A 26,674-nucleotide genomic window follows, 5' to 3' on the forward strand; every position below is an offset into this window, starting at 1 on the left:
GCTGGCACATGCCTGTAATCAGTGGCTGAGGCAGGAGAATCGCTTGAACCTGGGAGACGGAGGTTGTGGTGAGCCAAAATCGCGCCATTGTGCTCCAGCCTGGGTGACAAAGAAAGACTCCGTCTGGAAAAAAAAAAAATTCAAGACCAGCCTGGTCAATGTGGTGGAACTCCACCTCTACTGAAAATACAAAAATTAGCCGGGCATGGTGGTGCACCCCTGTAATCCCAGTCACTTGGGAAGCTGAGGCAGGAGAATCACTTGCACTTGGGAAGTGGACGTTGCAGTGAGCCGAGACTGTGTCACTGCACTCCAGCCTGGGTGACACAGTAAGACTCTGTCTCAAAAAAAAAAAAAAAGTAAGCACCACAATAAAACAATAAATAAATAAAATAAAATTCTGAAAAATTGCAAACATACAAATTAGTTGCAAATACAGCACTATTTTAGTAAGTTGCTAATATGAAGCCCCATGAGCTCTGAATACTCTAACGAGTATTTTTTCTTTTTTCTTTTTCTTTTTTTTTTTTTTTTTTTTGAGACGGAGTCTTGCTCTGTCACCCAGGCTGGAGTACAGTTTTGCAATCTTGGCTCACTGCAACTTCTGCCTCCTGGGACCAAGTGATTCTCCTGCCCCAGCCTCCCAAGTAGCTAGGATTACAGGCAAGCACCACCATACCCAGCTAATTTTTGTATTTTTAGTAGAGACAGGGTTTCACCACGTTGGCCAGTCTGGCTGGTCTCGAACTCCTGACCTCATGATCCACCCACCTCAGCCTCCCAAAGTGCTGGGATTACAGGCATGAGCCACCATGCCTGGCTTTTTTTTTTTTTTTTTTTTTTTTGAGATGGAGTCTTGCTCTGTCACCAGGCTGGAGTGCAGTGGCACGATTTCAGCTCACTGCAACCTCTGCCTCCTGGGTTCAAGAGATTCTCCTGCCCCAGCCTCCTGAGTAGCTGGGACTAAAGGTGCGAGCCACCATGCCCAGCTAATTTTGTATTTTTAGTAGACACAGGGTTTCACCATGTTGGCCAGCATAGTCTCCATCTCTTCACCTTGTGATACGCTTGCCTTGGCCTCCCAACGTGCTGGGATTACAGGCGTGAGTCACTGTGCCCAGCCAAGTATTTTCTATCAAGTAGGACTAGCACTCATCAATATCAGGAAATCAGCACTGAGTCCCCACTGCCGTCATCAGGTCTTCAGACCCCATTCGAGCTCTGCCAGGCATTCCAATAATGTCCCTTGCAGCAGAGCACCCACTTCAGAAACCCACAGTGAGTTCAGTCATCCCGTCTCTTTCCCTCCATTCCCTCAGTCTGGAACAGATACCGTGGCATCCTTTGTCTCTCAAGAGCTTGATACTTTTGGAGGCTACAGGTCAGTGACGTTTCCTTAGCTGTAGATTAACTTCATCTGTAGGTTAACCATTTTCACAGAAGAACCGCAGAAGTGGCGCTGTGCACATCCTATCAAGGGGCATGCGGTTTCCCCTTGTCTCCTTACTGGTGACATTGAGATGGGTCATTTGATTAAGGTGGTACCTGCTGGGCTTCACCATAATATTAACTTTTTTTTTTTTCTTGAGACAGAGTCACTTTGTCACCCAGGCTGGAGTGTAATGTCACCATCTCAGCTCACTGCAACCTCCACCTCCCGGGTTCAAGCAATTCTCCTGCCTCGGCCCCCTGAGTAGCTGGGACTACAGGCGCCCGCCACCATGCCCGGCTAATTTTTGTAGTTTTAGTAAAGACGGGGGTTTCACCATGTTGGCCAGACTGGTCTCGAACTCCTGACCTCATGATCCGCCCGCCTAGGCCTCCCAAAGTGCTGGGATTACAGGTGTGACCCATCACGCCTGGCCCAAAATTAACTTTCTGACCTTTTTTTTTCTTTTCTTTCTTTCTTTCTTTTTTTTTTTTTTTTTTTTTTTTTTGAGACGGAGTCTCGCTCTGTCACCCGGGCTGGAGTGCAGTGGCCGGATCTCAGCTCACTGCAAGCTCCGCCTCCCGGGTTCACGCCATTCTCCTGCCTCAGCCTCCCCAGTAGCTGGGACTACAGGCGCCCACCACCTCGCCCGGCTAGCTTTTTGTATTTTTTAGTAGAGACGGGGTTTCACCGTGTTAGCCAGGATGGTCTCGATCTCCTGACCTTGTGATCCGCCCGTCTCAGCCTCCCAAAGTGCTGGGATTACAGGCTTGAGCCACCGCGCCCGGCTTCTTTTTTTTTTTTTTTTTGAGACGGAGTCTCGCTCTGTCGCCCGGGCTGGAGTGCAATGGCCGGATCTCAGCTCACTGCAAGCTCTGCCTCCCGGGTTTACGCCATTCTCCTGCCTCAGCCTCCTGAGTAGCTGGGACTACAGGCGCCTGCCACCTCGCCTGGCTAGTTTTTTGTATTTTTTAGTAGAGATGGGGTTTCACTGTGTTAGCCAGGATGGTCTTGATCTCCTGACCTCGTGATCCACCCGTCTCGGCCTCCCAAAGTGCTGGGATTACAGGCTTGAGCCACCGCGCCTGGCCTTCTTTCTTTTTTAAAAAAATTAATTAATTTTTTTTTTTTTTTTTACACAGGTCTCACTCTGTCACCCAGGCTGGAGTGCAGTGGTGCAGTCATGGCTCACTGCAGCCTCAACCTCCTGGGATCAAGTGATCCTCCTGCCTCAGCCTCCCAAATAGCTGGAACCGTAGGCACATGCCACCACGCCCAGCTAATTTTTAATTTTTTGTAGAGATGGGGTCTTGTTACATTGCCCAGGCTGATCTCCAACTCCTGGGCTCAAGCAGTCCACCTGCCTCAGCCTCCCAAAGTGCTGAGATTACAGGAGTGAGCCACCACACCCTGCCAACCTTTTGTCCTTTGTGATTAGTAAGCACTTGGTGAGGAGATTCTTGGAAACAAAATACCTCATTCTTTATCACACTTTGATCATGTCTGTCAGCTCTTGGTTCACACTGATATGGACTCACACCTTCCTTATTTATTTATTTATTTTTTTTAATTTTTTGAGATGGAGTCTCTCTGTGTCGCCCAGGCTGGAGGGGTGATCTCTGCTCACTGCAACCTCTGCCTCCCAGGTTCAAGCTATTCTCTTGCCTCAGCCTCCTGAGTAGCTGGGACTACCGGTACGCACCACCACGCCTGGCTAATTTTTTTGTATTTTTAGTACAGACAGGGTTTTGTGATGTTGGTCAGGCTGGTCTTGAACTCCTGACCTCAGGTGACCCATCCACCTTGGCCTCCCAAAGTGCAGGTGTGAGCCACTGTGCCTGGCCTCACTTTCCTATTTTGTTCACTGTTTCACCACCCATGGCTCTCCGTGTCACAGATTTCACCTGGGGGAGTCCTTCAAGCTGGATCCTATATCTTTGCAATGTGCCCCAACACTGTGAACAATTTCGCATTTTCTGATCCTAGTCGTTCCAGCACATTTTGTACTTTCCCTGTTCAAGCCTTGAAGCAGCCATTTCTACCAGGGTCCCTTAGTAGAGACAGGCATAGCCCTGAGGAACCAAATCTGGGCACAGCGTGCTCACTGCTATTCAGGTGTCTCTACTCCCAGCCACTCCAGCACACAGAGGGGGCATCTGGGAACACGTATGTGTGTCTATGCACACACAGATGCACGTATACATATTGACATCTGTAGTTATATCTCTTTCAGACAGAGATAATAGCAAGGACAGATACCGTATGATTACCGTATGATTCCCTCCTATGACACCTGGAGTGCAGTCAAATTCAAAGAGAGAGAAAGGAGCACAGTGGTTGCCAGGCACTGGGGAGAGGGGATGAGGGGTTGGTGTTTAATGGGCACAGAGGTTCAGCTGGGCAAGATGAATAAGGCCTGGAGCCGGATGGTGGTGATGGTTGTGCAACAGTGTGAATGCATTTAATCCCACAGAACTGTATATTTAAAACTAAGGAAAATGGCAAATTTTACATTCTATTTTATTTTATTTGAGACACAGTCTCACTCTGTCACCAAGCCTGGAGTGCAGTGGTGCGATCATGGCTCACTGCAACTTCTGCCTCCTGAGTTCAAGCATGAACTCGTGCTTGAACTTCTGGCCTCAAGTGATTTGCCCGCCTTGGCCTCCCAAATGCTGGGATTACAGGCGTGAGCCACTGTGCCCGGCCTCTATATATTTTATCTTTTTCTTTTTTTTTTTTGAGATAGAGTCTCCCTCTGTCGCCCAGGCTGGAGTGCAATGGTGCGATCTCAGCTCACTGCAACCTCTGCCTCCCGGGTTCAAGCAATACTCCTGCCTCAGCATCCTGAGTAGGTGGGGTTACAGGTGCCGGCCATCACACTCGGCTGATTTTGGTATTTTTGGTAGAGACGGGGTTTCACTATGTTGGTCAGGCTGCTCTCGAACTCCTGACCTCGTGATCCGACTGCCTCGGCCTCCCAAAGTTCTGGGATTACAGGTGTGAGCCACCGCACCGGCCATTTTATCATATTTTTTTTAAAAAGAGGCGGGGTGCAGCGGCTCATGCCTTGTAATCCCAACACTTTGGGAGGATAAGGCAGGAGGATTACCTGAGCCCAGGAGTTAAAGACCAGGGTAACATAGTGAGACCCTGTCTCTGAAAAATACAAAACATTAGCCGGGCATGTTGGTGCACGCCTGTGGTCTCAGCTACTCAGGAAGCTGAAGTGAGAGGATTGCTTGAGCCTGGGATGGGAAGCCTCCAGTGAGCCAAGATCGAACTACTGCACTCCAACCTGGGTGACAGTGAGCCCCTGTCTCAAAAAGGAAAAAGAGAGAGAGAGAAAGGAAAGGAAAGGGAGGGGAGGGGAAGGGAGAGGAGGGGAGGGGAGGGGAGGGAAGGGGAGAGGACGGGAAGGGAGGGGAAGGGAGGGGAAGGGAAAAGAAAGAGAAAGAGGAAGGAAGGGAGGGAGGGAGGGAGGAAAGGAGGGAGGGAGGGAGGGAGAAAGGAAGGAAGGAAGGAAGGAAGGAAGGAAGGAAGGAAGGAAGGAAGGAAGGAAGGAAGGAAGGAAGGAAGGGAGGGAGGGAGGGAGGGAGGGAGGGAGGGAGAAAAAATGAGAGAGGTCTAGGCAAGGTGGCTGACATCTGTAATCCTAGCACTTTGAGAAGCTGAGGCAGTATGACTGCTTGAGGCCAGGAGTTTGAGACCAGCCTGGGCAACATAGTGAGACCCCGTCTCTACAAAATAACACTAAAACTTAGTCAGGCCTTGTGGGGGTGTGCCTGTAGTTCCAGCTACACAGATGACTGAGGCGGGAAAATCGCTTGAGCCTAGGAGTGTGAGATGGCAGTGGGGCCATGATCACGCCACTGCACTGGGCAACAGAGTAAGACCCTGTTTCCAAATTTAAAAAATGGTGAAAGTGGTACATTTTATGTTATGTATATTTTTATCATATTTAAAAAGAGTCCAGGCCGGCGCGGTGGCTCACAACTGTAATTCCAGCACTTTGGCAGGCCGAGGCGATGGATCACTTTGAGACCAGCCTGGCCAACATGGTGAAACCTGTCTTTACTAAAAATACAAAAATTAGCCAGGTGTAGTGGCAGGTGCCTGTAATCCCAGCTACTGGGGAGGCTGAGGCAGGAGAATCGCTTGAACCCGGGAGGCCTGAACCCGGGAGGCGGAGGTTGCAGTGAGCGGAGATCACACCACTGCACTCCAGCCTGGACTCTAAATAAACAAAAAAAAACATGTTAAATTAAATAAAAATAAAAATAGTACAAACCTGCCCCACCAAATAACCCAATCCTCAAACCATTAGCTCATGCTAATGCCTCCACTTCCAGTCCAGCTCCACGGGGCTGGTGCCTGCCTCTCCCTTTCTGTATCTGTAACTGCCTCCTGGAAAAAGAAAGCAGTCCCAGTACTCATCTCTGACTCCCACACGGCACCTCCCCCACAGGCCGGCTCCAATGCCCCTTGGTCAGCACCCACCCTACGTAGTGTCCTCTTCCCATGCCGGGAGCTCAGGCTCCCTCTCACGTGTCCTGCTGGCCCTCACTGGGCACTTACGGGCAGCCTGTGCCGAGCGCTCTTCATCCTGCTCAGCCCTGACCCCCAAACACCTCCCCCAAGGACATCCCGCCCCAATCAGCCCATTCAGGGCCACCAGGACCTTGTTCAGCCCCACATAATGGCTTTAGGGCCCAATTGTTCAGCAAAGGAAGGAAAGGAAGGAAGAAGAAAAAGCTATGCATGTATTTTACTGTTTAAGCATTGAAATGTACAGGAATCACGAGGAAACTTACAAGAATTACTTGGACGAGTTTATAGAGCAATTGAAACACTGAAAAATGAATAACCTCTAAAATTAAGCATTCAGTTTAAAATATTTAAGAGAGTTTAATTAACGAAGTTTATAAATGGAACTGAACACTAGAGAATAGACGTTTTCTTAGCAGCAATTGGATTCTTCTATTAATATTTACTATATTTATAAAAATAGAGTTGTAGGATTTCCAACGGGCATAAAAGCTTAAGAATAAAGTGAGTTTGGCCGGGCGCGGTGGCGCAAGCCTGTAATCCCAGCACTTTGGGAGGCCGAGACGGGAGGATCACGAGGTCAGGAGATCGAGACCATGCTGGCTAACACGTTGAAACCCCGTCTCTCCTAAAAAAATACAAAAAATTAGCCGGGCGAGGTGGCGGGCGCCTGTAGTCCCAGCTCCTTGGGAGGCTGAGGCAGGAGAATGGCATGAACCCAGGAGGCGGAGCTTGCAGTGAGCTGAGATCCGGCCACTGCACTCCATCCTGGGTGACAGCGCGAGACTCCGTCTCAAAAAAAAAAAAAAAAAAAAAAAAAGAATAAAGTGAGTTTCTGTTGTTTTTTGTTTTTGTTTTTGTTTTGTTTTGTTTTGGTTTTTGATGGAGTCTTGCTCTGTCGCCCAGGCTGAAGTGCAGTGGTGTGATCTCGGCTCACCGCAACCTCTGTCTCCTGGGTTCAAGTGATTCTCCTGCTTCAGCCTCCCAAGTAGCTGGGATCACAGGTGTGTGCCACCACACCCAGCTAATTTTTTTTTTTTTTTTTTTTTTTTTTTTATATTTTTAGTAGAGACAGGGTTTCACTATGTTGGCCAGGCTGGTCTCAAATTCCTGACCTCAGGTGATCCACCGTCTTGGCCTCCCAAAGTGCTGGGATTACAGATGTGAGCCACTGCGCCTGGCCAAGAACAAAGTGAGATTTCTTTCTTTTTTTTTTTTTTTTTTGAGAGGAAGTCTCACTCTTGTCCCCCAGGCTGGAATGCAATGGCGCATTCTTGGCTCACTGCAACCTCCGCCTCCTAGGTTCAAGCAATTCTTCTGCCTCAGCCTCCTGAGTAGCTGGGATTACAGGTGCATGCCACCATGCCCGGCTAATTTTTTCTATTTTTAGTAGAGACGGGGTTTCACCATGTTGGCCAAGCTGTTCTCGAACTCCCGACCTCAGGTAATCCGCCCGCCTCGGCCTCCCAAAGTGCTGGGATTACAGGTGTGAGCCACTGCGCTCAGCTAAAGTGAGAATTCTAAGTGTCATTTTCATCATTGGAATGTTGATTTACAAAAAGCAGTCCCTGAATTACCTTCACTGTGTACAAAAAATAACCAAAATGTCACCAACAAAATGACATTCATGGAGCCTGAATTTTTATTTTGTTTTATTTTTTTTGAGACGGAGTCTCGCTGTGTTGCGTAGGCTGGAGTGCAGTGGCCGGATCTCAGCTCACTGCAAGCTCCGCCTCCTGGGTTTACACCATTCTCCTGCCTCAGCCTCCCGAGTAGCTGGGACTACAGGCGCCCGCCACCGCGCCCGGCTAGTTTTTTGTATTTTTAATAGAGACAGGGTGCCACCGTGTTAGCCGGGATAGTCTCGATCTCCTGACCTCGTGATCCGCCCGTCTCAGCCTCCCAAAGTGCTGGGATTACAGGCTTGAGCCACCGCGTCTGGCTGAATTTTAAATCTCTACAACGACCTAGTGTGCAATTAGTTACTTTTCATCTAAATTATTTCCTAAAAGAGGCATAAAGTCAGAAAAATCAGTCTACTCCCTCTTCTTTATTTGAGACAAATGAACTTTGGTGGCCAGTCAGCGCTCAGGAGTGGTCAGGCCCAGTGGCTCATGCCTGTAATCCCAGCAGTTTGGGAGGCTAAAGCAGGCAGATCGCTTGACTCCAGGAGTTCAAGACCAGCCTAGGCAACATGGTAAAACCCTCTCTCTGCAAAAAACACACAATTAACCAGGCTTGGTGGCGTGTGTCTGTAGCCCCAGCTACTCGGGAGGCTGAGGTGGGAGGATTGCTTGAGCCCAGGAGGCTTAAGCTTAGAAGGTTGAGGCTGCAGTGAGCGGAGACTGCACCACTGCACTCCAGCCTGGGTGACAGAGTGAGATCCCCATCTCAAAAAACAAAACAAAAAAATGGTCAGGAGTGACACTGGCCGGTGGCTCCCTGGAACAAGAAAAGAGGCCACTATTTCCTGGACACCAGGAAACTTAATTGAGGAGGTGGTTAGATAGGTCTCCACAGTTCTCAAAATCAGTGAACTATAGTATCTGCATCTTTTATTTTATGGGAAGGATACCTTCATAGAAAGGCTATTGAGAAATACATACATTTTTTATTATTATTGTATATATTTTTTGAGACAGAGTCTTGTTCTTGTTGCCCAGGCTAGAGTGCAATGGTGCTATCTTGGCTCACTGCAATTTCTGCCTCCTGGGTTCAAGCGATTCTCCTGCCTCAGCCTCTCGAGTAGCTGGGACTACAGGTGTGCACCACCACACCCGGCCTACATTAACTATTTAAAATTGAAAAAAGGCGGCCAGGTGCGGTGGCTTACACATATAATCCCAGCACTTTGGGAGGCTGAGGCAGGTGGATCACCTGAGGTCAGGAGTTCAAGGCCAGTCTGGTCAACATGGTGAAACCCCATCTCTACTAAAAATACAAAAAGTAGCCGGGCATGGTAGGCAGGCACCTGTAATCCCAGCTACTCGGGAGGCTGAGGCAGGAGAATCACTTGAACCTGGAAGGTGGAGGTTGCAGTGAGCCAAGATCGAACCACTGCACTCCCACCTGGGCAACAGAGTGAGACTCTGTCTCAAAAAAAAAGAAAAAAAGAAAAAAGGCTCATGAAAACACTACTTCAGGCCAGGCGCAGTGGCTCACACCTGTACTCCCAGCACTTTGGGAGGCTGAGGAGGGCGGATCATGAGGTCAGGAGTTCGAGACCAGCTTGACCAACATGCTGAAACCCCGTCTCTACTAAAAATACAATAATTAGCCAGGCGTGGTGGTGGGTGCCTGTAATCCCAGCTACTCGGGAGGCTGAGGCAGGAGAATTGCTTGAACCCGGGAGGTGGAGTTTGCAGCAAGCCGAGATTGTGCCACTGCACTCCAGCCTGGGTGACTCTATCTCAAAAAAAAAAAGAAAGAAAAAAAGAAAATATTGTTTCACAACTGATGAGAAAGATAACCAACACTAATGAATAAGAGCCCATCAAGGATGCATATCTCAGTTACAGGAAAGGAACCAGCCTTTTAGACTGATAACAAATTGACTACAATCATTTGGCCAATCACTTGAGACAAGTTGGGGCTTGCAGGTTGGTTGGGTGTGAAGTCATATCCAGCCACAGTGAAGAGATAAATAAAAAGATGTTCTTGGGAAACAATAGCGAGGTACAGAATGATGCATCAAGTAACGTAAAGAGTGTCTTTTCTTTTTGTGGACTAAGGTCTCACTCTGTTGCCCAGGCTGGAGAGCCGTGGTATGACCATAGCTCCCTGCAGCCTCTGACCTCCTGGGCTCAAGCGATTCTCCTGCCTCAGTCTCCCAAGGAGCTGGAATTACAGGCAGATGTGCACCAACCCACTGGGCTATTTTATTTTATTTTTATTTTTTGTGGTGATGAGGTCTTGCTGTGTTGCCCAGTCGTGAGTGTCTTCTTTAGAATGGTCAATAATGTTAGAATGACGGAATCCACCATTCAGGGGAACGTTCTCGGGAACTAACTGAGTTGGGCTGGTGGTGTGATCAGCGGACACCCCACTGTCCTCTCTCTTCGTGCCCATGACATGTCCTTGGCACAAAGACCCCTCTGGAGCTGAGGGCCTGGCCGCTTCCTTGGCTGAGAGGTGGCCCCCTGTCCAAGCCTCAGTTTTGTCCTCTGAAAAATGGGGGTGCTTGCAGCCCCCACCAAAATGCAGCTGCCAGCCTCCCTCTCTGAGCTCATGTGCCAGAGAACTGATCCTCCAGCTTGGTGCCTTGGAGTGTGTGGGGAGGGGCGAGAGGCTGGGGGCCTGGGACACAGAGGGTGGAGGATGGTTCCGGGTCTGGTGTCTCCACCCAAACTTTCCACTGCCAGCCTGCCTGTGCGCAGCCCTCTCAGCAGCCTGCTGGGTGGGGCAGGAGCCAGAGTGGGGAGTGGAAAATGTCCAGGAGGGCTGCTGGGCTGCTAGGAGTGGTTTCTGCTCAGCTCCCACACTATCCCTGTCTTTCAGAAGCATCTTTCAGCCCTGCCCGCCCCTCCCCCAAGCCAATTCCCAAACCTTAGTTCTCTTCTAGAGTCTTAGACCCAAGGGGGCTGTTTCGGGGCTGGCGAGAGGGTCCCCACCTTGCTCTGCTTTTGATCGAGATGGTGATGGGGTGCTAGGCCACCCACCACCCCAAAACCCGCCTCATCCTGACCTGCAAACTTGGTGGCATGATGGTAGCAGTCTTGGAAGGAGGCACAAGAGAGACTTGAAGGAGACAAGTGGGACAGGAATACACAGTAGACAGAGTTAGAGGCAGAGACGGACAGAGTGAGACAGCCAGCCCCAGAGACAGAACCCACAGGAGAGGCACAAGCAGAGGTGAGGAGAGCCAGAGGTCGGCGCAGCGGGTCCTGCATGGCTCATGCCTTTGGCAAATCACTTCCCACCCCAGCCTCAGCCTCCTCCTCTGTACAATGGGAGTGACTCATGTTCCTCCTATTGGAATGGTGGGGTCCCAATCAGTGATTTCCTGCATATCCTGGGCAGCCCAGGGGCCTAGGAAATGACAGGCATAGTCCTAGTGGATCCCCTCCTTTCACCTCTCCTGACTGAGGACTTCCATGAAGTGGGCACACTCCAGGACCCAGGGGTGCAGCACTGAGGGGATCAGGCAGGCCCCCTGTGAACCCGTGAAGCTTCCCCGTCTGTCACTATCACTCCTACTGCGGCTGCTGTTCCATTGCAGAGGCAGAAGCTTAGATTTCAGCGCCGACATCCTCAGTCCAGGCAGGAGGTTCTTAGCTGGAGAGAAGGATCTGGAGTTCCCACCCAGATTGGCCTCCCAGGACCTAATACGTCTGTGTCTAAAATAAGAGAAATTACTTCTTTCAGACAGGTTTGAAAAGAACAAATAATTACATGAAATGAAATAGAGGCTCTCCGTGCGCCAGGCAGTGGGAAGGCAGGGCTGGAGGGGCAGTGGCACGAGGAGCCTTCTCTGCTGTGAGTTTATTATTGTTAAATGGTCCCTCTTATTATCATCTCCTAGGAGGGGCAGTGCACCTGGGCCCTGGGTGATGGAGGGGATCAGGGCCCCCAAGAAGAGGTGCCACTCCCGCTTCGCCAGGCTTGCCCCAGGGCCAGGGTCTGTGCCAGGTGTGGGTGGTGGGTGGGAAGAGGTGGGGTGAGTCATCAGGGCCAGCCCCGCCCTGCTTTTATTTAAGGCCCCCAGCAGTCCCCAGCACCACGGCTGCCTGACCCTGTCCCAGCCATGTCCGTGAGTGCTCCAGGGGCCCAGGGCGGGGCCGAGTAGGGAGGGGGCTGGGGGCTCCTCTTTCAAAGGAGCAAGTGGGCAGTGGGTGCGCCACGGATGGACCTGGGCTGTGGCCTCTGGGTGACCGCCCTTCCTGATTGTCCCCTCTACCTCTTTGTGGCTTCCTCTGGCTCCCTCTTTGAGGATTTTTGTTTTTCTTTGTCGCTCTCCCCATCTGTTTCTCTGTCTCTGGTCTCTTTCCTGCCTCTCTGCCACCCTTTTCTCTTCCACTGATTTCTGCCAGTCTCAGTCCTGGTCGACTCCTCTGAGGGGTGACCCACCTTCTGCCTCCCTCCTCAGTCTCACTGGCTCACAGTGGCCCCTGCACTCCACTCTTGCAGAACGCTCCCCACAAGTCCTTGCTGCCCGAGGGCATCCGCCCTGGCACGGTGCTGAGAATTCGTGGCTTGGTTCCTCCCAACGCCGGCAGGTGAGACCCCAGGCCCTAGGGGTAAAGGGTACAGGTCTCTAGGCTCAGCTGACCCCCAATTTTTGCAATCTAGAAATAGGGGACCTAGGCCATCTGTATCCACCAGGCTACGAGTCCGGGGCCATTTCTGACCTCAAATCTGATGTATTCACTTATTTGCCCCATGCAAATGGCGAGACTTTGGTCTAGGTGGTTTAGTTTTTGGTTGTTCGTTTGTGGTTTTTTTTTTGGTAAGATGAGGTCTTGCTATGTTGCCCAGGCTGGTCTTTAACTTCTGGGCCCAAGTGATCCTCCCTTCTCCACCTCCCAGAGTGCTGGGATTACAGGGTGAGCCACTGCACCCAGCCAACATTTCATTTACTTATTCATTCAAAGTGAATTGTAGACATCAGTATTCCTCACCCTCAACATTTCTTGGTCTGGGTGGTTTCTGAGCCCTGACGGCCACCAACCCCACTTCCAGGTTCCACGTAAACCTGCTGTGCGGGGAGGAGCAGGACTCCGATGCCGCCCTGCATTTCAACCCCCGGCTGGACACGTCAGAGGTGGTCTTCAACAGCAAGGAGCAAGGCTCCTGGGGCCGCGAGGAGCGCGGGCCTGGCGTTCCTTTCCAGCGCGGGCAGCCCTTCGAGGTGCTCATCATCGCGTCGGACGACGGCTTCAAGGTGCGTCTCTGAGACAGGGGCGTGGACGCCAAGACCTAGGTCCCTGGAGCAGAGGGTTGGGCAAAGCCAGGCTATTGGTAGAAGGCAGGGAGGTTGGGGCGGGGTGAGGGGGGTAGGGAAGGCGTGGCCAAGGCAGAGAAGGGTGTTGTTCGACCCTCTCTCTCGCCTAAATAACTCCCACTTGGGTCAGAGAGACAGCAGGGTCAGGAGGAGGCGAGCACCAGCCCAGTGTCCAAGGGGTGGGCGTCCTAGCGGGAAGGCGTGGCCCTGACTCGCCATTCCAGACCCTACTCCCAGTTCATTCCTTCCTGAGGTCCGGGGTTTGAGGCATGGGAAAGAATGGGTTGGAGACAGCGCCCAGGAAGTCATCCTAGCTAAAGGGTTGGGGGGTGGAGGTGGCGGCAGATCCTCCGCCACCCAGACCTTACGCGAATTCACCTCCCTCCTCTGCGCTTTAATAGCGGGTAATGGTCGCGGATATAATAATATCCATTACCAAGACTAAAAAAGCCGTTTTTTACTGCGCCATCCAGTAAACTCGTTTGATCCTCACGCAAGAGTTAGAATGAACAATAGGCCCATTTTCCCAGTCGGGAAACTGAGGCCCAGAGGGGATGAGTGATTTCCCCACGGCCACCCAGCATGGGCCTCCGGAATCCTCACCACCGACCCTCCCTGCAGGCCGTGGTTGGGGATGCCCAGTATCACCACTTCCGCCACCGCCTGCCGCTGGCGCGCGTGCGCCTGGTGGAGGTGGGCGGGGACGTGCAGCTGGACTCCGTGAAGATCTTCTGAGCAGAAGCCCAGGCGGGCCTGGGGCCTTGGGTGGCAAATAAAGCGTTAGCCCGCAGCGCGACTGTGTCTGTGTCCCATTCACTGAGATGAGCAAACTGAGGCCCAAGATACTGGTTCGGAGCCTCACAGCGAATCCGATGCGGAGGCGGGTTCTGAGCCTGCCTGTGCTTAGGACACTTTCTGTCTGCGAAAGCATGAGAGTCGCTATCTGGGAAGGAGTGGGTCTGGGGCGTGTCCTGACGCAGCATTTATGCAAAGCAAGCCAGGCCGAAATGTGGTCTGGCGGATCTGCTGGCGTTCGGGACGCGGAGACGCTCATCACAGGTCCTGGTGTCCCCACTGCACATCTAAGGGTCGCCAATATGGGTCCATCTGCAAAGGGGGCGAATGAGTCCCACCTTTCTGGTCACCTGTGGGCCCCAGTCCTACGCGTGGAAAGCGTGTTCTAATATCCCCGGATCCCTGGGTCCCGTATCCCCCTGCAGCTCATCTCTCCCACCCTCTTCTCTCCTGGCCTCCCGCCCCCAGAGACGTGCCGGGTGGGGCTGGGAAGCCCGACGGGCGTCTCCGGCCTCCCACTGTAGGGAGTCGACCTGTTCCGACTCGGGACAGGTACCCGCCTGCGCACCCTCGGGGCAGACGCGATGGCAGCGGCCCCGGCTCCGCGGAGCAGCAGGGAGGACTTGACGGACGGCGCGGGGTTTCCGTGGCGCAGCGAGCCCCATTCCCACGCGCCCTCCACTCTCCCCCACGGCCCCGGCCCCGGCCCTAGCCCTGGTCACTGTGACGGGAGGGGAAGGGGACGCCAAGTGCAGCCCGACCCCAGTGTGACTTTCAGGGTTCAGGGCGTCGCTGGGGCTCCCCTTAATGGCGGGGTTGGGGTGGGAGATGCTGGGAGCACTGTGCGCCCTGAGCCCGCACCCTCGCCGAGGCACCCTCGCCGAGGCACCCTGCAGCGGCCGTGGGTCTCAGCCCGGGACCGAGGAGGCAGGCCAGGGCTGAGATCGGAAGCTGCACGTGGGTGTTCAGGGCCGGCTGTTCCGGAACCTTAGTCCCGAGCCACAGCTTGGTGGGCGCCCCAGGGCTTGGGCTTCGATCCCTGCCCTTGAGCCTCCGACCCCCTGGCGTCCGCCTTCGGCATTGCATCCTGGACCGAGGCGGACGCAGTAAGCTGGGGTGGTTCTTGGCCTGGCCTGAATCCGATTCTGGAGTCGAGTGGGGACGCCAGGTTCGCTGCAGGGCCCAGGCGCGTTCAGGACCTGGGGTTTTAGGCCCCTGCGACCTTCGAGCTGAGCGGTCACTTCCCGTGACTGGCCCTGGAGTGAGTGGGCGGCGGTCAGGAGGGAGCCCCGCTCAGGCGAGGAGACCTGGAAGAGGCCGGATTCTCGTAGTTCTCCGGGGCTCCTGCTTGAATGAGTTCGCTCTTATTTCATTTGGCTGTGACGAGTGGTTTTAAAATATCAGTTTTTTCATAAAGATAATATATGCATCTGGTATACATTTCAAAACATACACTGAACTGAACACACATGATTGGCACAAGTGGTGAATGTGGTTGGGTCTTCGGATTAGATGATAGCGATCCAGCCGTGTTAATGTCCTGATTTTCACCGTTGACTGACAGTGTACATGTGGGAACCTGTCCCTGTTTATGGAAAATATAGTTAGGTATTTGGTGGTGCACCATGTTTGCGACTTATTCTCAAATGGTTCTGAGGCAGGAAAATAGGGTCTGGAGGCAGGGAACATAAGGCGGATTCACACTTCAGCTATGACAGGAAACATCGTCTCTATTTACATGGGGCGTACAGCAAGTAACCAATGGAAACCTCTAGAAGGTATTTAAACGCCAAAAAATTATGTAACCCAGCCCTTGAGCCCCTGTGTTCCCGGTGCACCCACACTGTGGGGTATATTTTTATTTTCAATAAATCTCTGCCTTTGTTGCTTTATTATTTCCTTGCTTTGTTTGTCCATTTTGTCCAGTTCTTCATTCACGAGACCAAGCCCCTGGACACCCTCCATTGGTAACAGTTCATCAAAAAAAAATTTTTTTTTTTTTGAGACAGAGTCTCACTCTGTCGCCCAGGCTGCACTGCAGTGGCCGGATCTCAGCTCACTGCAAGCTCTGCCTCCCGGGTTTACGCCATTCTCCTGCCTCAGCCTCCCGAGTAGCTGGGACTACAGGCGCCCGCCAGGTCGCCCAGCTAGTTTTTCGTATTTTTTAGTAGAGATGAGGTTTCACCAGGTTAGCCAGGATGGTCTCGATCTCCTGACCTCGTGATTCGCCCATCTCGGCCTCCCAAAATGCTGGGATTACAGGCTTGAGCCACCGCGCCCAGCCAAAAATTTTTAAATAAAATTTTTTTTTGTTGAGGCAGGGTTTTGCTCTGTTGTCCAGGCTGAGTGGAGTTGTGGATAAGGGCTTACTGCAGCCTCAACCTCCCAGGCTGAAGCCATCCTCCCACCTCAGCCCCCCAAGTAGCTGGGACTGCAGGCACGTGCCATGGTGCCAGGCTAATTTTTTTTTTTTTTTTTTTTTGGATTTTTGTAGAGCCAGGGTCTTGCTATGTTGCCCAGGCTGGTCTTGAATTCCTGGACTCAGGGGGTCCTCCTGCCCAAAGTCCTGGGATTTCAGGCGTGAGCCACCACACCTGGCCTGTTCATCAAAAATTGAGATTTGTACTGTAGTTACAACTTTCTGTATATTTGTTATTTCAAAGTAAATATATATTTGTTTGTTTATTTATTTAGAGATGGAGTCTCACTCTGTTGCCCAGGCTGGAGTGCAATGGCATGATCTGGACTCACTGCAAACTCCGCCTCCCAGGTTCAAACGATTCTCCTGCCTCAGCCTCCGGAGTAGCTGGAGTGCACCACCATGCCCAGCTAATTTTTGTGTTTTTGTAGAGACAGGGTTTCACTATGTTGGCCAGGCTGGTCTCAAACTCCTGATCTCAGGTGATCTGCCTGCCTTGGCCACCCAAAGCGCTGGGATTACAGGCATGAGCCACCATGCCCTGTCCTATTTTTATTTTTTTACATTTTTTTGAGATAGAGTCTCGCTGTGTTGCTCAGGCTGGAGTGCAGTGGCGTGATCTCGGCTCACTACAACCTCCATCTCCTGGGTTCAAGCAATTCTGCTGCCTCAGCCTCCCGAGTAGCTGGGATTACAGGCGTGCACCACCATGCCTGGCTAATTTTTGTATTTTAGTAGAGACGGGGTTTCACCATGTTGATCAGGCTGGTCTCAACACCTGACCTCAAGTGATCCGCCCGCCTTGGCCTCCCAAAGTGCTGGGATTACAGGCTTCAGTGACCACACCCAGCCACATATGCATTTTCCTTTTTTTTTTTTTTTTTTTTGAGAGGGAGTGTTGCTGTCTCTCAGGCTGGAGTGCAGTGGCATGGTATCAGCTGACTGCAACCTCTGCCTCCTGGGTTCTGGCAATTCTCCTGCCTCAGCCCTCTGAGTAGCTGGGATTACAGGTGCCCACCACCATGCCCGGCTAATTTTTGTATTTTTAGTAGAGACGGAGTTTCACCAAGTTGACCAGGCTGATCTCAAACTCCTGACCTCAAGGGATAGTCCCGCCTCGGCCTCCCAAAGTGCTGGGATTACAGGTGTGAGCCACTGCGCTTGGCCCACATGTGTATTTTCTACAGGCTTCCTTTTGGGAGGCTGAGAGGCAGGCCGATCACCTGAGGTCAGGAGTTTGAGACCAGCCTGGCCAACATGGCGAAACCCTGTCTCTACTAAAAATACAAAACGATTAGCCAGGCGTGGTGGCACGCGTCTATAGTCTCAGCTACTCGGGAGGCTGAGGTACAAGAATTGCTGGAACTCGGGTTGTAGAGGGAGGTTGTGGTGAGCCAAGATTGGGCCACTGCACTCCAGCTGGGCGACAGAGACTCTGTCTCAATTAAAAAAAAAAAAAAAAAAAAAAGGCCTTCTTTCTGTTATGTTTATGAAAATGCTGTTATCCATCTTCATTTCTTGTGCATTGTTTCAAAAATCTATGTGCATTTAAACACATGCACATGTAGTTTTACTTTTTTTCCTTCCTCACATAAAGGGTAGCACCCTCTACCCACTGAACCTTTTGGGGGGTTATCCACATTTGTGTTTTGCTTCATTAATTCTCCTGGCACCTGAGTGCCCCATTGTGTGGAGTAACAAACAAGGAATGTTACCTGAGCCCTCCTTGATGCCTGACTGTTTCACATCATTCAATACATCCAAACAGTGCTGCACAGAACGTTCTGGGACCTATGTCATACCTTTTTTTTTCTTGAGACAGAGTCTTGTTCTGTTGCCCAGGTTGGAGTGCAGTGGCATGATCTTGACTCATTGCAACCTCCACCTCCCAGGTTCAAGCGATTCTCGTGCCTCAGCCTCCTGAGTAGCTAGGATTACAGGCATGTGCCACCATGCCCAGCTAATTTTTGTATTTTTAGTAGAGATGGGGTTTCACCATGTTGGCCAGGCTGGTCTCGAACTCCTGACCTCAAATGATCTGCCTGCCTTAGCCTCCCAAAGTTATGAGGTTATAGGTGTGAGCCCCTACGCCTGGCCATTTTTTCTTTTTTGTCATCTCCTTTCTGATTATAAAATATATACCTGCTGTGGTGGCACAAGCTTGTGACAGAGCAAGACTTCCTCTCAAAAAAAGAAAAGTAAAATAAATATATTAGTGTGCTTCTTTCTTTCCTTCTTTTTTTTTTTTTTTTCTTTTGAGACAGAGTCTCCCTCTGTCGCCCAGGCTGGAGTGCAGTGGCGCAATCTCAGCTCACTGCAAGCTCCGCCTCCTGGGTTCAAGCGATTCTCCTGCCTCAGCCTCCCAAGTAGCTGGGATTACAGGCACCCACCACCATACTCAGCTAATTTTTTGTATTTTTAGTAGAGATGGGGTTTCACCATGTTAGCCAGGATGGTCTCCGTCTCCTGACCTCAGGTGATCCACCTGCCTGGGCCTCCCAAAGTGCTGGGATTACAGGCGTGAGCCACCGCACCTGTTTTGGCCTGTTTTGTTTTTCAATATCAACTTAATTGAGGTGTAATTTACACACAATAAAATTCCTCCTTTTTAGGTTACAGTTCCATGAATACATCCGGTTGTGTGGTCATCCGGTCAAGGTACAGGACATTTCCATACCTGTCCCAACCACACCCTTGTCACCTGGGTGGCAGCCACTGATCTGCTCTCCAGCTTCATAAATTAGTTTTTCCTGCTATAAAACTTGGCATAAAAGTGCATTACTCTTTTTTTTTTTTTTTTGAGACGGAGTCTCGCTCTGTCACCCAGGCTGGAGTGCAGTGGCCGGATCTCAGCTCACTGCAAGCTCCGCCTCACGGGTTTACGCCATTCTCCTGCCTCAGCCTCCCGAGTAGCTGGGACTATAGGCGTCCGCCACCTCGCCCGACTAGTTTTTTGTATTTTTTTAGTAGAGACAGGGTTTCAACGTGTTAGCCAGAATGGTCTCGATCTCCTGACCTCGTGATCCGCCCGTCTCAGCCTCCCAAAGTGCTGGGATTACAGACTTGAGCCACCGCGCCCGGCCTCGTTTTTTTTTTTTTTTTCTAAATAAACATCTGACAACTGTTGCTTAGTGTAATGTTTTTGAGGTTTATTCGTGTGTTTGCATTTCTTTTTGTCTGAGTTGCAACTTCTGGGCCTCAGAAAACAGTACCCCCAAATGGGCTGAGCACAGTAGCTCATGTTTATAATCCCAGCACTTTGGGAGGCCGAGGCGGGAGCCTTTGAAGACAGGTGTTCCAGAGCAGCAGCCTGGGCATCAAGGTGAGACCACATGTTTTTTTTTTTTTTTTTTTGAGACGGAGTCTCGATCTGTTGCCCAGGCTGGAGTGCAGTGGCGGGATCTTGGCTCACTACCTCCGTCTCCCGGGTTCAAGCGATTCTCCTGCCTCAGCCACCTGAGTAGCTGGGATTACAGGCGTGTGCCACCATGCCTGGCTAATTTTTTGTATTTTTAGTAGAGACGGGGTTTCACCATGTTGGCCAGGATGGTCTCAGTCTCCTGACCTTATGATCTGCCTGCCTTAGCCTCCCAAAGTGCTGGGATTACAGGCGTGATACACTGCACCCGGCACCTGTCTCTTAAAGAAAGAAAGAAAATATAAATAAATAAATAAATAAATAAGAGGGCCAGGTGGCTGGGCACGGTGACTCATGCCTGTAATTCCGGTAATTTGGGAGGCTAAGGCAGGTGGATTACCTGAGGTCAGGAGGTCAAGACCAGCTCAGCCAACATGGCGAAATCCCATATCTACTAAAAATACAAAAAATTAGCTGGGCCTAGTGGCGCATGCCTTAGTCCCCACTTGGGAAGCTGAGGCAGGAGAATCGCTTGAATCCAGGAGGCAGAGGTTACAGTCAGCCGAGATCGCACCACTGCATTCCAGCCTGGGTGTCAGAGTAAGACTCCATCTCAAAAAAAAAAAAGAAAGGAAAAAAAGAAAAGAAAATGAAAATAATACTCCAAAATGAAGGCCTCAGCAGCAGCTTCAGTAGCAAAAGTTTTCCTTGGACCTTTTCCTGCCCTCCTGTCGCTCAGTCCCATTGTCCCCAAGGCTAGCTATGAAAACTAGAATTTCTCTTCCCCAAAGGCAGGTCATAAAAACCAAAACCCTTTTGCCCAAAGCCAGCCATAAAACCTAAAAATATTACTTTAACTTGTCTTCCACCCTATCTGTATAAAAGCTGACCATAGGCCAGCGTGGTGACTCACGCCTGTAATCCCAGCACTTTGGGAGGCCGAGGCGGCCGGATCACCTGAGGTCAGGAGTTTGAGACCAGCCTGACCAACATAGTGAAACCCTGTCTCTACTGAAAATACAAAATTATCCGGGAAATTAGCCGGGTGTGGTAGCATATGCCTATAATCCCAGCTACTCAGAAAGCTGAGGCAGGAGAATGGCTTGAACCCGGGAGGCAGAGGTTGCAGTGAGCTGAGATTTCGCCGTTGCACTCCAGCCTGGGCAACAAGAGCGAAACTCTGTCTCAAAAAAAAAAATAAAAAAATAAAAAAATTAGCTGGGTGTGGTGGTGCACATCTATAGTCCCAGCTACTTAGGAGGCTGAAATGGGAGGATCGTTGAGTGGGGGATGTTGAGGCTGCAGGGAGCAGTGATCACGCCACTGCACTCCAACCTGGGGGACAAAGGGAGACCATGTCTCAAAATAATAATAATAATCTGACCTACCTTACTTGACTGTGAGTCATAAAACTCCCATTCCAGAGAGGATCCTGCCCCGTACCTCCACCAAAAAAATACACACTCAAAGAGCCAAAAAAAAAAAAACCAAAAGCAAACAAACAAACAAAAAAACCTAGACAGAAAGGCCTTGTTGGTTCTCCCCACTCAGTGTACTCACATTAGATCATACCCTTTTTCATCAGTCATCTTTCTTTTTTCTTTTTTTTTTTTTTTTTGAGAAAGAGTCTTGCTCTGTCGCCCAGGCTGGAGTGCAGTGGTGCAATCTCAGCTCACTGCAAGCTCCGCCTTCCGGGTTCACGCCATTTTCCTGCCTCAGCCTCCCGAGTAGATGGGACTACAGGCACCCGCCACCCTGCCCGGCTAAGTTTTTGGTATTTTTAGTAAAGACAGGGTTTTACCCTGTTGGCCAGGATGGTCTCGATCTCCTGACCTCGTGATCCACCTGCCTCGGCCTCCCAAAGTGCTGGGATTACAGGCGTGAGCAACCGTGCCCGGCCCCTCCAGTCATATTTCTGTAGGGCTGTCCATACTTTATTAAGCTAGGCCAGGTGTGGGGGCTCATGCCTGTAATCCCAGCACTTTGGGAGGCCAAGGCGGGTGGATTACTTGAGGTCAGGAGTTCAAGACCAGCCTGGGCAACATGGTGAAACCCCGTCTCTACTGAAAATACAAAAATTAGCTGGGCATTGTGGCGGGCGCCTATAATCCCAGCTACTCGGGAGGCTGAGGCAGGAGAATCACTTGAACCAGCGAGACAGTGGTTGCAGTGAGCCAAGATGGCGCCACTGCACTCTGGTCTGGATGATGGAGTGAGACTCCGTCTCAAAACAACAACAACAGCAACAACAACAGCAACAGGCCGGGCGCGGTGGCTCAAGCCTGTAATCCCAGCACTTTGGGAGGCCGAGACGGGCGGATCACGAGGTCAGGAGATCGAGACCATCCTGGCTAACACGGTGAAACCCCGTCTCTACTAAAAATACAAAAAAAACTAGCCGGGCGAGGTGGCGGGCGCCTGTAGTCCCAGCTACTCAGGAGGCTGAGGCAGGAGAATGGCATAAACCCGGGAGGCGGAGCTTGCAGTGAGCTGAGATCCGGCCACTGCACTCCAGCCCGGGCTACAGAGCAAGACTCCGTCTCAAAAAAAAAAAAAAAAAAAAAAAAAAAAAAAAAAAAAAAAAAACAGCAACAACAAAACTTTATTAAACTAAACATAGAAGTAAACGATTTCCTCTGTATCTTTGGGTCATCATTCTAAAGACTCTCATGTACACGTTATATATGAGAGTATAGAAATATAGATATATGTATATGCCTTTTCTTCTGTTAACCAACCTCATGTCAATAATTCTTCAACAAACCTTTAGGGGGTGAAGAACCTTGGCCTTCTACATAATCCATTGTATGACCATGGTTCGCTTATCCAGTCACTTGTTGATGGGCAAATTTGTTATATTTATTTCCCAATTGTTTTTATATTTTCTATTTCATTGATTTTCACTTATTTATTTGAGTTCCTTCCTTTTGTTTTTTTTTGTTGTTGTTGTTCGTTTGTTTGTTTTTTGAGATAGAGTCTTGCTCCATCGCCCAGGCTGGAGTGCAGTGGTATAATCTCGACTCACTGCGACCTCTACCTCTTGTGTTCAAGAGACTCTCCTGTCTAGCCTCCCTAGTAGTTGGGACTACAGGCACCAGCGATCACATCTGGCTAATTTTTGTATTTTTAGTAGAGATGGTGTTTCACCATGTTGGTCAGGCTGGTCTTGAACTCCTGACCTCAGGCAATCCGCCTGCCCCAGCGTCTCAAAGTGCAGGCATTATAGGCATGAGCCACTGCGCCCAGCCCATTTGAGGACTTTCTTTTCATTTTTTTTCTTTTTTTTTTTTTTTTAGTGACAGGAACTTGCTCTGTCACCCAGGCTGGAGAGCTGGAGTACAGTAACGCAATCATGGCTTACTGCAGCCTTGAAATCCTAGCCTCAAGCAATCCTCCCCGCCTTGACCTCCCAAAGTGCTCAAGCCACCGTGCCTGGCCTTTCTTCCTTTCTAATACATGAAGCTATAAATTTCCCTCTAAATACTATGGTTAGCTGGATCTTGTATATCCTTAGATCCTGTGTTTTTATTTTTTATTTTTATCTCAAAATCTTTCCTAAATTCCCTTTTGAGTTTTTCTTTGACACATGGGCCATCTGGAAGTCTGTTTTTTATTTTTTATTTTTTATTATTATTTTTTGAGATGGAGTCTCGCTCTGTGGCCCAGGCTGGAGTGCAGTGGCGCGATCTCGGCTCACTGCAACCTCTGCCTCCCAGGTTCAAGTGATTCTCCTGCCCCAGTCTTCCAAGTAGCTGGGGTTACAGGCGCCCGCCACTATGCCCAGCTAATTTTTTGTATTTTTGGTAGAGACTGGGTTTCACCATGTTGGCCAGGCTGATGTAAAAAACTCCTGACCTTGGGCCGGGCGTGGTGGCTCACACCTGTAATCCCAGCACTTTGGGAGGCCGAGGCGGGCGGATCACAAGGTCAGGAGATCGAGACCATCCTGGCTAACACGGTGAAACCCTGTCTCTACTAAAAATACAAAAAATTAGCCAGGCGTGTTGGCAGGTGCCTGTAGTCCCAGCCACTTGGGAGGCTGAGGCAGGAGAAAGGCATGAACCCAGGAGGCGGAGTTTGCAGTGAGCTGATGGGAGACAGCGAGACTCCATCTCAAAAAAAAAAAAAAAAAAAAAAAAAAAAAACAACTCCTGACCTCATGATTCTCCTGCCTCAGCCTCCCAAAGTGTTGGGATTACAGGCGTGGTCACCATGCCCGGCCAAAAAATATGGAATGCTTCATGAATTTGCGTGTCATCCTTGCACAGGGGCCATGCTAATCTTCTCTGTATCATTCCAATTTTTAATACATGTGCTGCTGAAGCGAGCACTATTTCTTTATCTTATTTTAATATTTTGTATTTTTTAAGAAACAGACAGAGTTTTGTTCTGTTGTCCAGGCTACAGTGCAGTGGCGTGATTATGGTTCACGGCGTGTTGAACTCCTGGGTACCAGCCAACCTCCTGCCTCAGCCTCCCTAGCAGCTGGGCCTACAGATATTTGCTACCACATCTGGCTTACTTTTTAAATTTTTTGTAGAGACAGGGTCTTGCCATGTTGCCCAGGCTGGTCTTGAACTCCTGGGCTCAAGCAGTCTTCCCACCTGGTCCCTTACAGTGCTGGGATTACAGGCTCATGCCATTGCACCCAGCCATCATTTTATTTGCTTATCCATTTGAAGTAAATTGTAAACATCAGTATTTGTCACCCTTAAACATTTCAGCAAGTATATCATTAGGTAGAGTACAATATTTGTTTATGATTCTTTCTTTGTGGTAAGCGTTGTGGAAAGATTCTTTGTTTATATCGGTGAAATGCACAAATCTAAAATGTACAGTTGGCTGGGCACAGCGGCTCACACCTGTAATCCCAACACTTTGGGCGGCTAGGGCAGGAGCATTGCTTGAGCCCAGGGATTCGAGACCAGCCTGAGCAACATAAGGAGACCCCCGTCTTTACAAATATATATATTTTTAATTAGCTGGGCATGGTGGTGCCCAACCTGGGAGGCTGTGGTGGGAGGATCACTTGAGTCCCAGAGGTTGAGCCTGCAATGAACTGTGATCACACCACTGCACTCCAGCCTGGACAATAGAGTGAGATCCTGTCTCAATAAAAACAAAAATAAAAAGAGAATTTAATAAAATAAATAAATTTAAATGTAATAAAACAAAACAAAATATATGAGCCAAGGAGTTCTAACAAATGCACAGAGCTGTGTGACCTAAGGTATGGAACATATCCATCACTCCAGAAAGTTGCTTTAGACATGCGAACATTTGGCCGGGCGCGGTGGCTCAAGCCTGTAATCCCAGCACTTTGGGAGGCCGAGACGGGCGGATCACGAGGTCAGGAGATCGAGACCATCCTGGCTAACACGGTGAAACCCCGTCTCAAAAAACTAGCCGGGCGAGGTGGCGGGCGCCTGTAGTCCCAGCTACTCAGGAGGCTGAGGCAGGAGAATGGTGTAAACCCGGGAGGCGGAGCTTGCAGTGAGCCGAGATTGCGCCACTGCACTCCAGCCTGGGTGACAGAGCCAGACTCCGTCTCAAAAAAAAAAAAAAAAAAAAAAAAAAAAAAAAGACATGCGAACATTTAAACTTAGTTTGAGTCATGCTTATAACCGGTTTTACAGCATTTTATCCAATTAATAATATAGAGGGTTTAATTCATCACTTTGTGGTTTGTCCTGAAGCTTGCTAACCCATTACATCAGAAAGCCAACCCAGCTAATTTGAAAGTGGGTGAGTCAGTGAATGGTGAATAAGTAAACACAAGAGTGAATAAAGAATAGAGGGATGAATGAAAATGTAAAGAAATCAGCTGGATGCAGTGGCTCACGCCTGTAATCCCAATACTTTGGGAGGCCGAAGTGGGCAGATCACGAGGTCAAGAGATTGAGACCATCCTGGCCAACATGGTGAAACCCTGTTTCTACTAAAAATACAAACATTAGCTGGGCATGGTGGCACACGCCTGTAGCCCCAGCTACTCAGGAGGCTGAGGCAGAAGAATCGCTTGAACTCAGGAGACAGAGGTTGCAGTGAGCTGAGATCACACTACTGCCTCCAGCCTAGGAAACAGCGCGAGACGCCTTCTAAAAAAAAAAAAAAAAAAAAAAATCAATGAATGGGCCAGGCACAGTGGCTCATGCCTGTAATCCCAGCACTTTGGGAGGCCAAGGCGGGTGCACCACCTGAGGTCAGGAGTTCAAGACCAGCCTGGCCAATACGGCAAAACCTTGTCTCTACTAAAAATACAAAAATTAGCCGGGTGTGGTGGCAGGTGCCTGTAATTCCAGCTACTTGAGAGGCTGAGGCAGGAGAATTGCTTGAACCGGGGAGGTGGAAGTTGCAGTGACCTGAGACCGCACCATTGCACTCCAGCCTGGGCGACAAGAGCAAGCCTCTGTCTCAAAAAATAAACAAAAATAAAAACAAAACAAGAAATCAATGAATGATGAAATCAGCAAAAGAGTGATTTGATGAATGCATGGTTGGGTGGATAGATGGAGAGATGAAAAGATAGATGAGTGGATAACTTTCCAGCTTGAGTTGGAAAAGGGTAAAAAAATAGACAATGAAGAGATGAATGGATAATTGGATAGAAAGAGATGGAAAAGTGATGAATGGCTGAATGGAGGGATGAATGGGCATATGGAGGACAAATGGATGAGTGTGATGAAAGCAGAGAATTACATGGACAAATAGAGGGATGAAGAAATGAATCGATGGACGAAAGTTAGATGTAAGGATGGCTGAATGAATAGACAGATGGACTGGTAGATGGTTAGATGTTTGGATGGATGGAGAGGATGACGGATGGTTAGATGCATGGGTGATGGATAAAGTGTCGAATGAAAGAATGGTTGGATGTTTGGATGAGTGGGTGAACATATGGTTGATTGGATGTTTGGAGAGATTGACCATGAGATGATGAGTGCAGAGGTAAATGGATGGGTGGATGGGTAGGTGGATAAAAGGTTGGATGAAAGATGGTTGAACCATCTGATCAATGGATGGATTGATGAGGTCTAGATGTTGGATGTTTGATTGATGGATGGTTGGATGGACTTTTGGTTGGATACATGGAGAGATTAATAGATGTTGGGATACATGAGTGGAGAGATGGATGCATGGATGTATGGAACGAGAGGCTGTATAGTGGTTAAGTGTGCAGATCTT

At 49.9% G+C, this 26,674-nt stretch overlaps 1 protein-coding gene and 1 non-coding gene across 2 annotated transcripts; one reads left to right on the forward strand and one right to left on the reverse strand.

Annotated features, from left to right (window-relative positions):
• The first annotated feature begins 11,683 nt into the window (after nt 1–11,683).
• On the forward strand, nt 11,684–13,652 carry LOC126941707 (galectin-7-like). The gene is made up of 5 exons (XM_050768369.1): nt 11,684–11,726; nt 12,104–12,192; nt 12,656–12,857; nt 13,319–13,321; nt 13,539–13,652. The coding sequence occupies exons 1-5, from the start codon at nt 11,721–11,723 to the stop codon at nt 13,650–13,652; spliced, it is 414 nt and encodes a 137-aa protein (XP_050624326.1). The 5' UTR covers nt 11,684–11,720.
• A 10,060-nt stretch (nt 13,653–23,712) lies between these two features.
• Nucleotides 23,713–23,820, reverse strand: LOC126943643 (U6 spliceosomal RNA). Its single transcript, XR_007721787.1, has one exon. It is a non-coding gene; the product is annotated as a U6 spliceosomal RNA (small nuclear RNA).
• Between the last annotated feature and the right edge of the window lie 2,854 nt (nt 23,821–26,674).

Source organism: Macaca thibetana, chromosome 19 (assembly GCF_024542745.1).
Source record: "Macaca thibetana thibetana isolate TM-01 chromosome 19, ASM2454274v1, whole genome shotgun sequence".
Taxonomy (NCBI): Eukaryota; Metazoa; Chordata; class Mammalia; order Primates; family Cercopithecidae; genus Macaca; species Macaca thibetana.

Excerpts from the sequence above, each read along its gene's own strand:
- LOC126941707 (XM_050768369.1), top strand. Across the intron at positions 12,193-12,655 it reads GTTCCTCCCAACGCCGGCAG|GTTCCACGTAAACCTGCTGT; the intron begins GTGAGACCCCAG and ends CCCCACTTCCAG.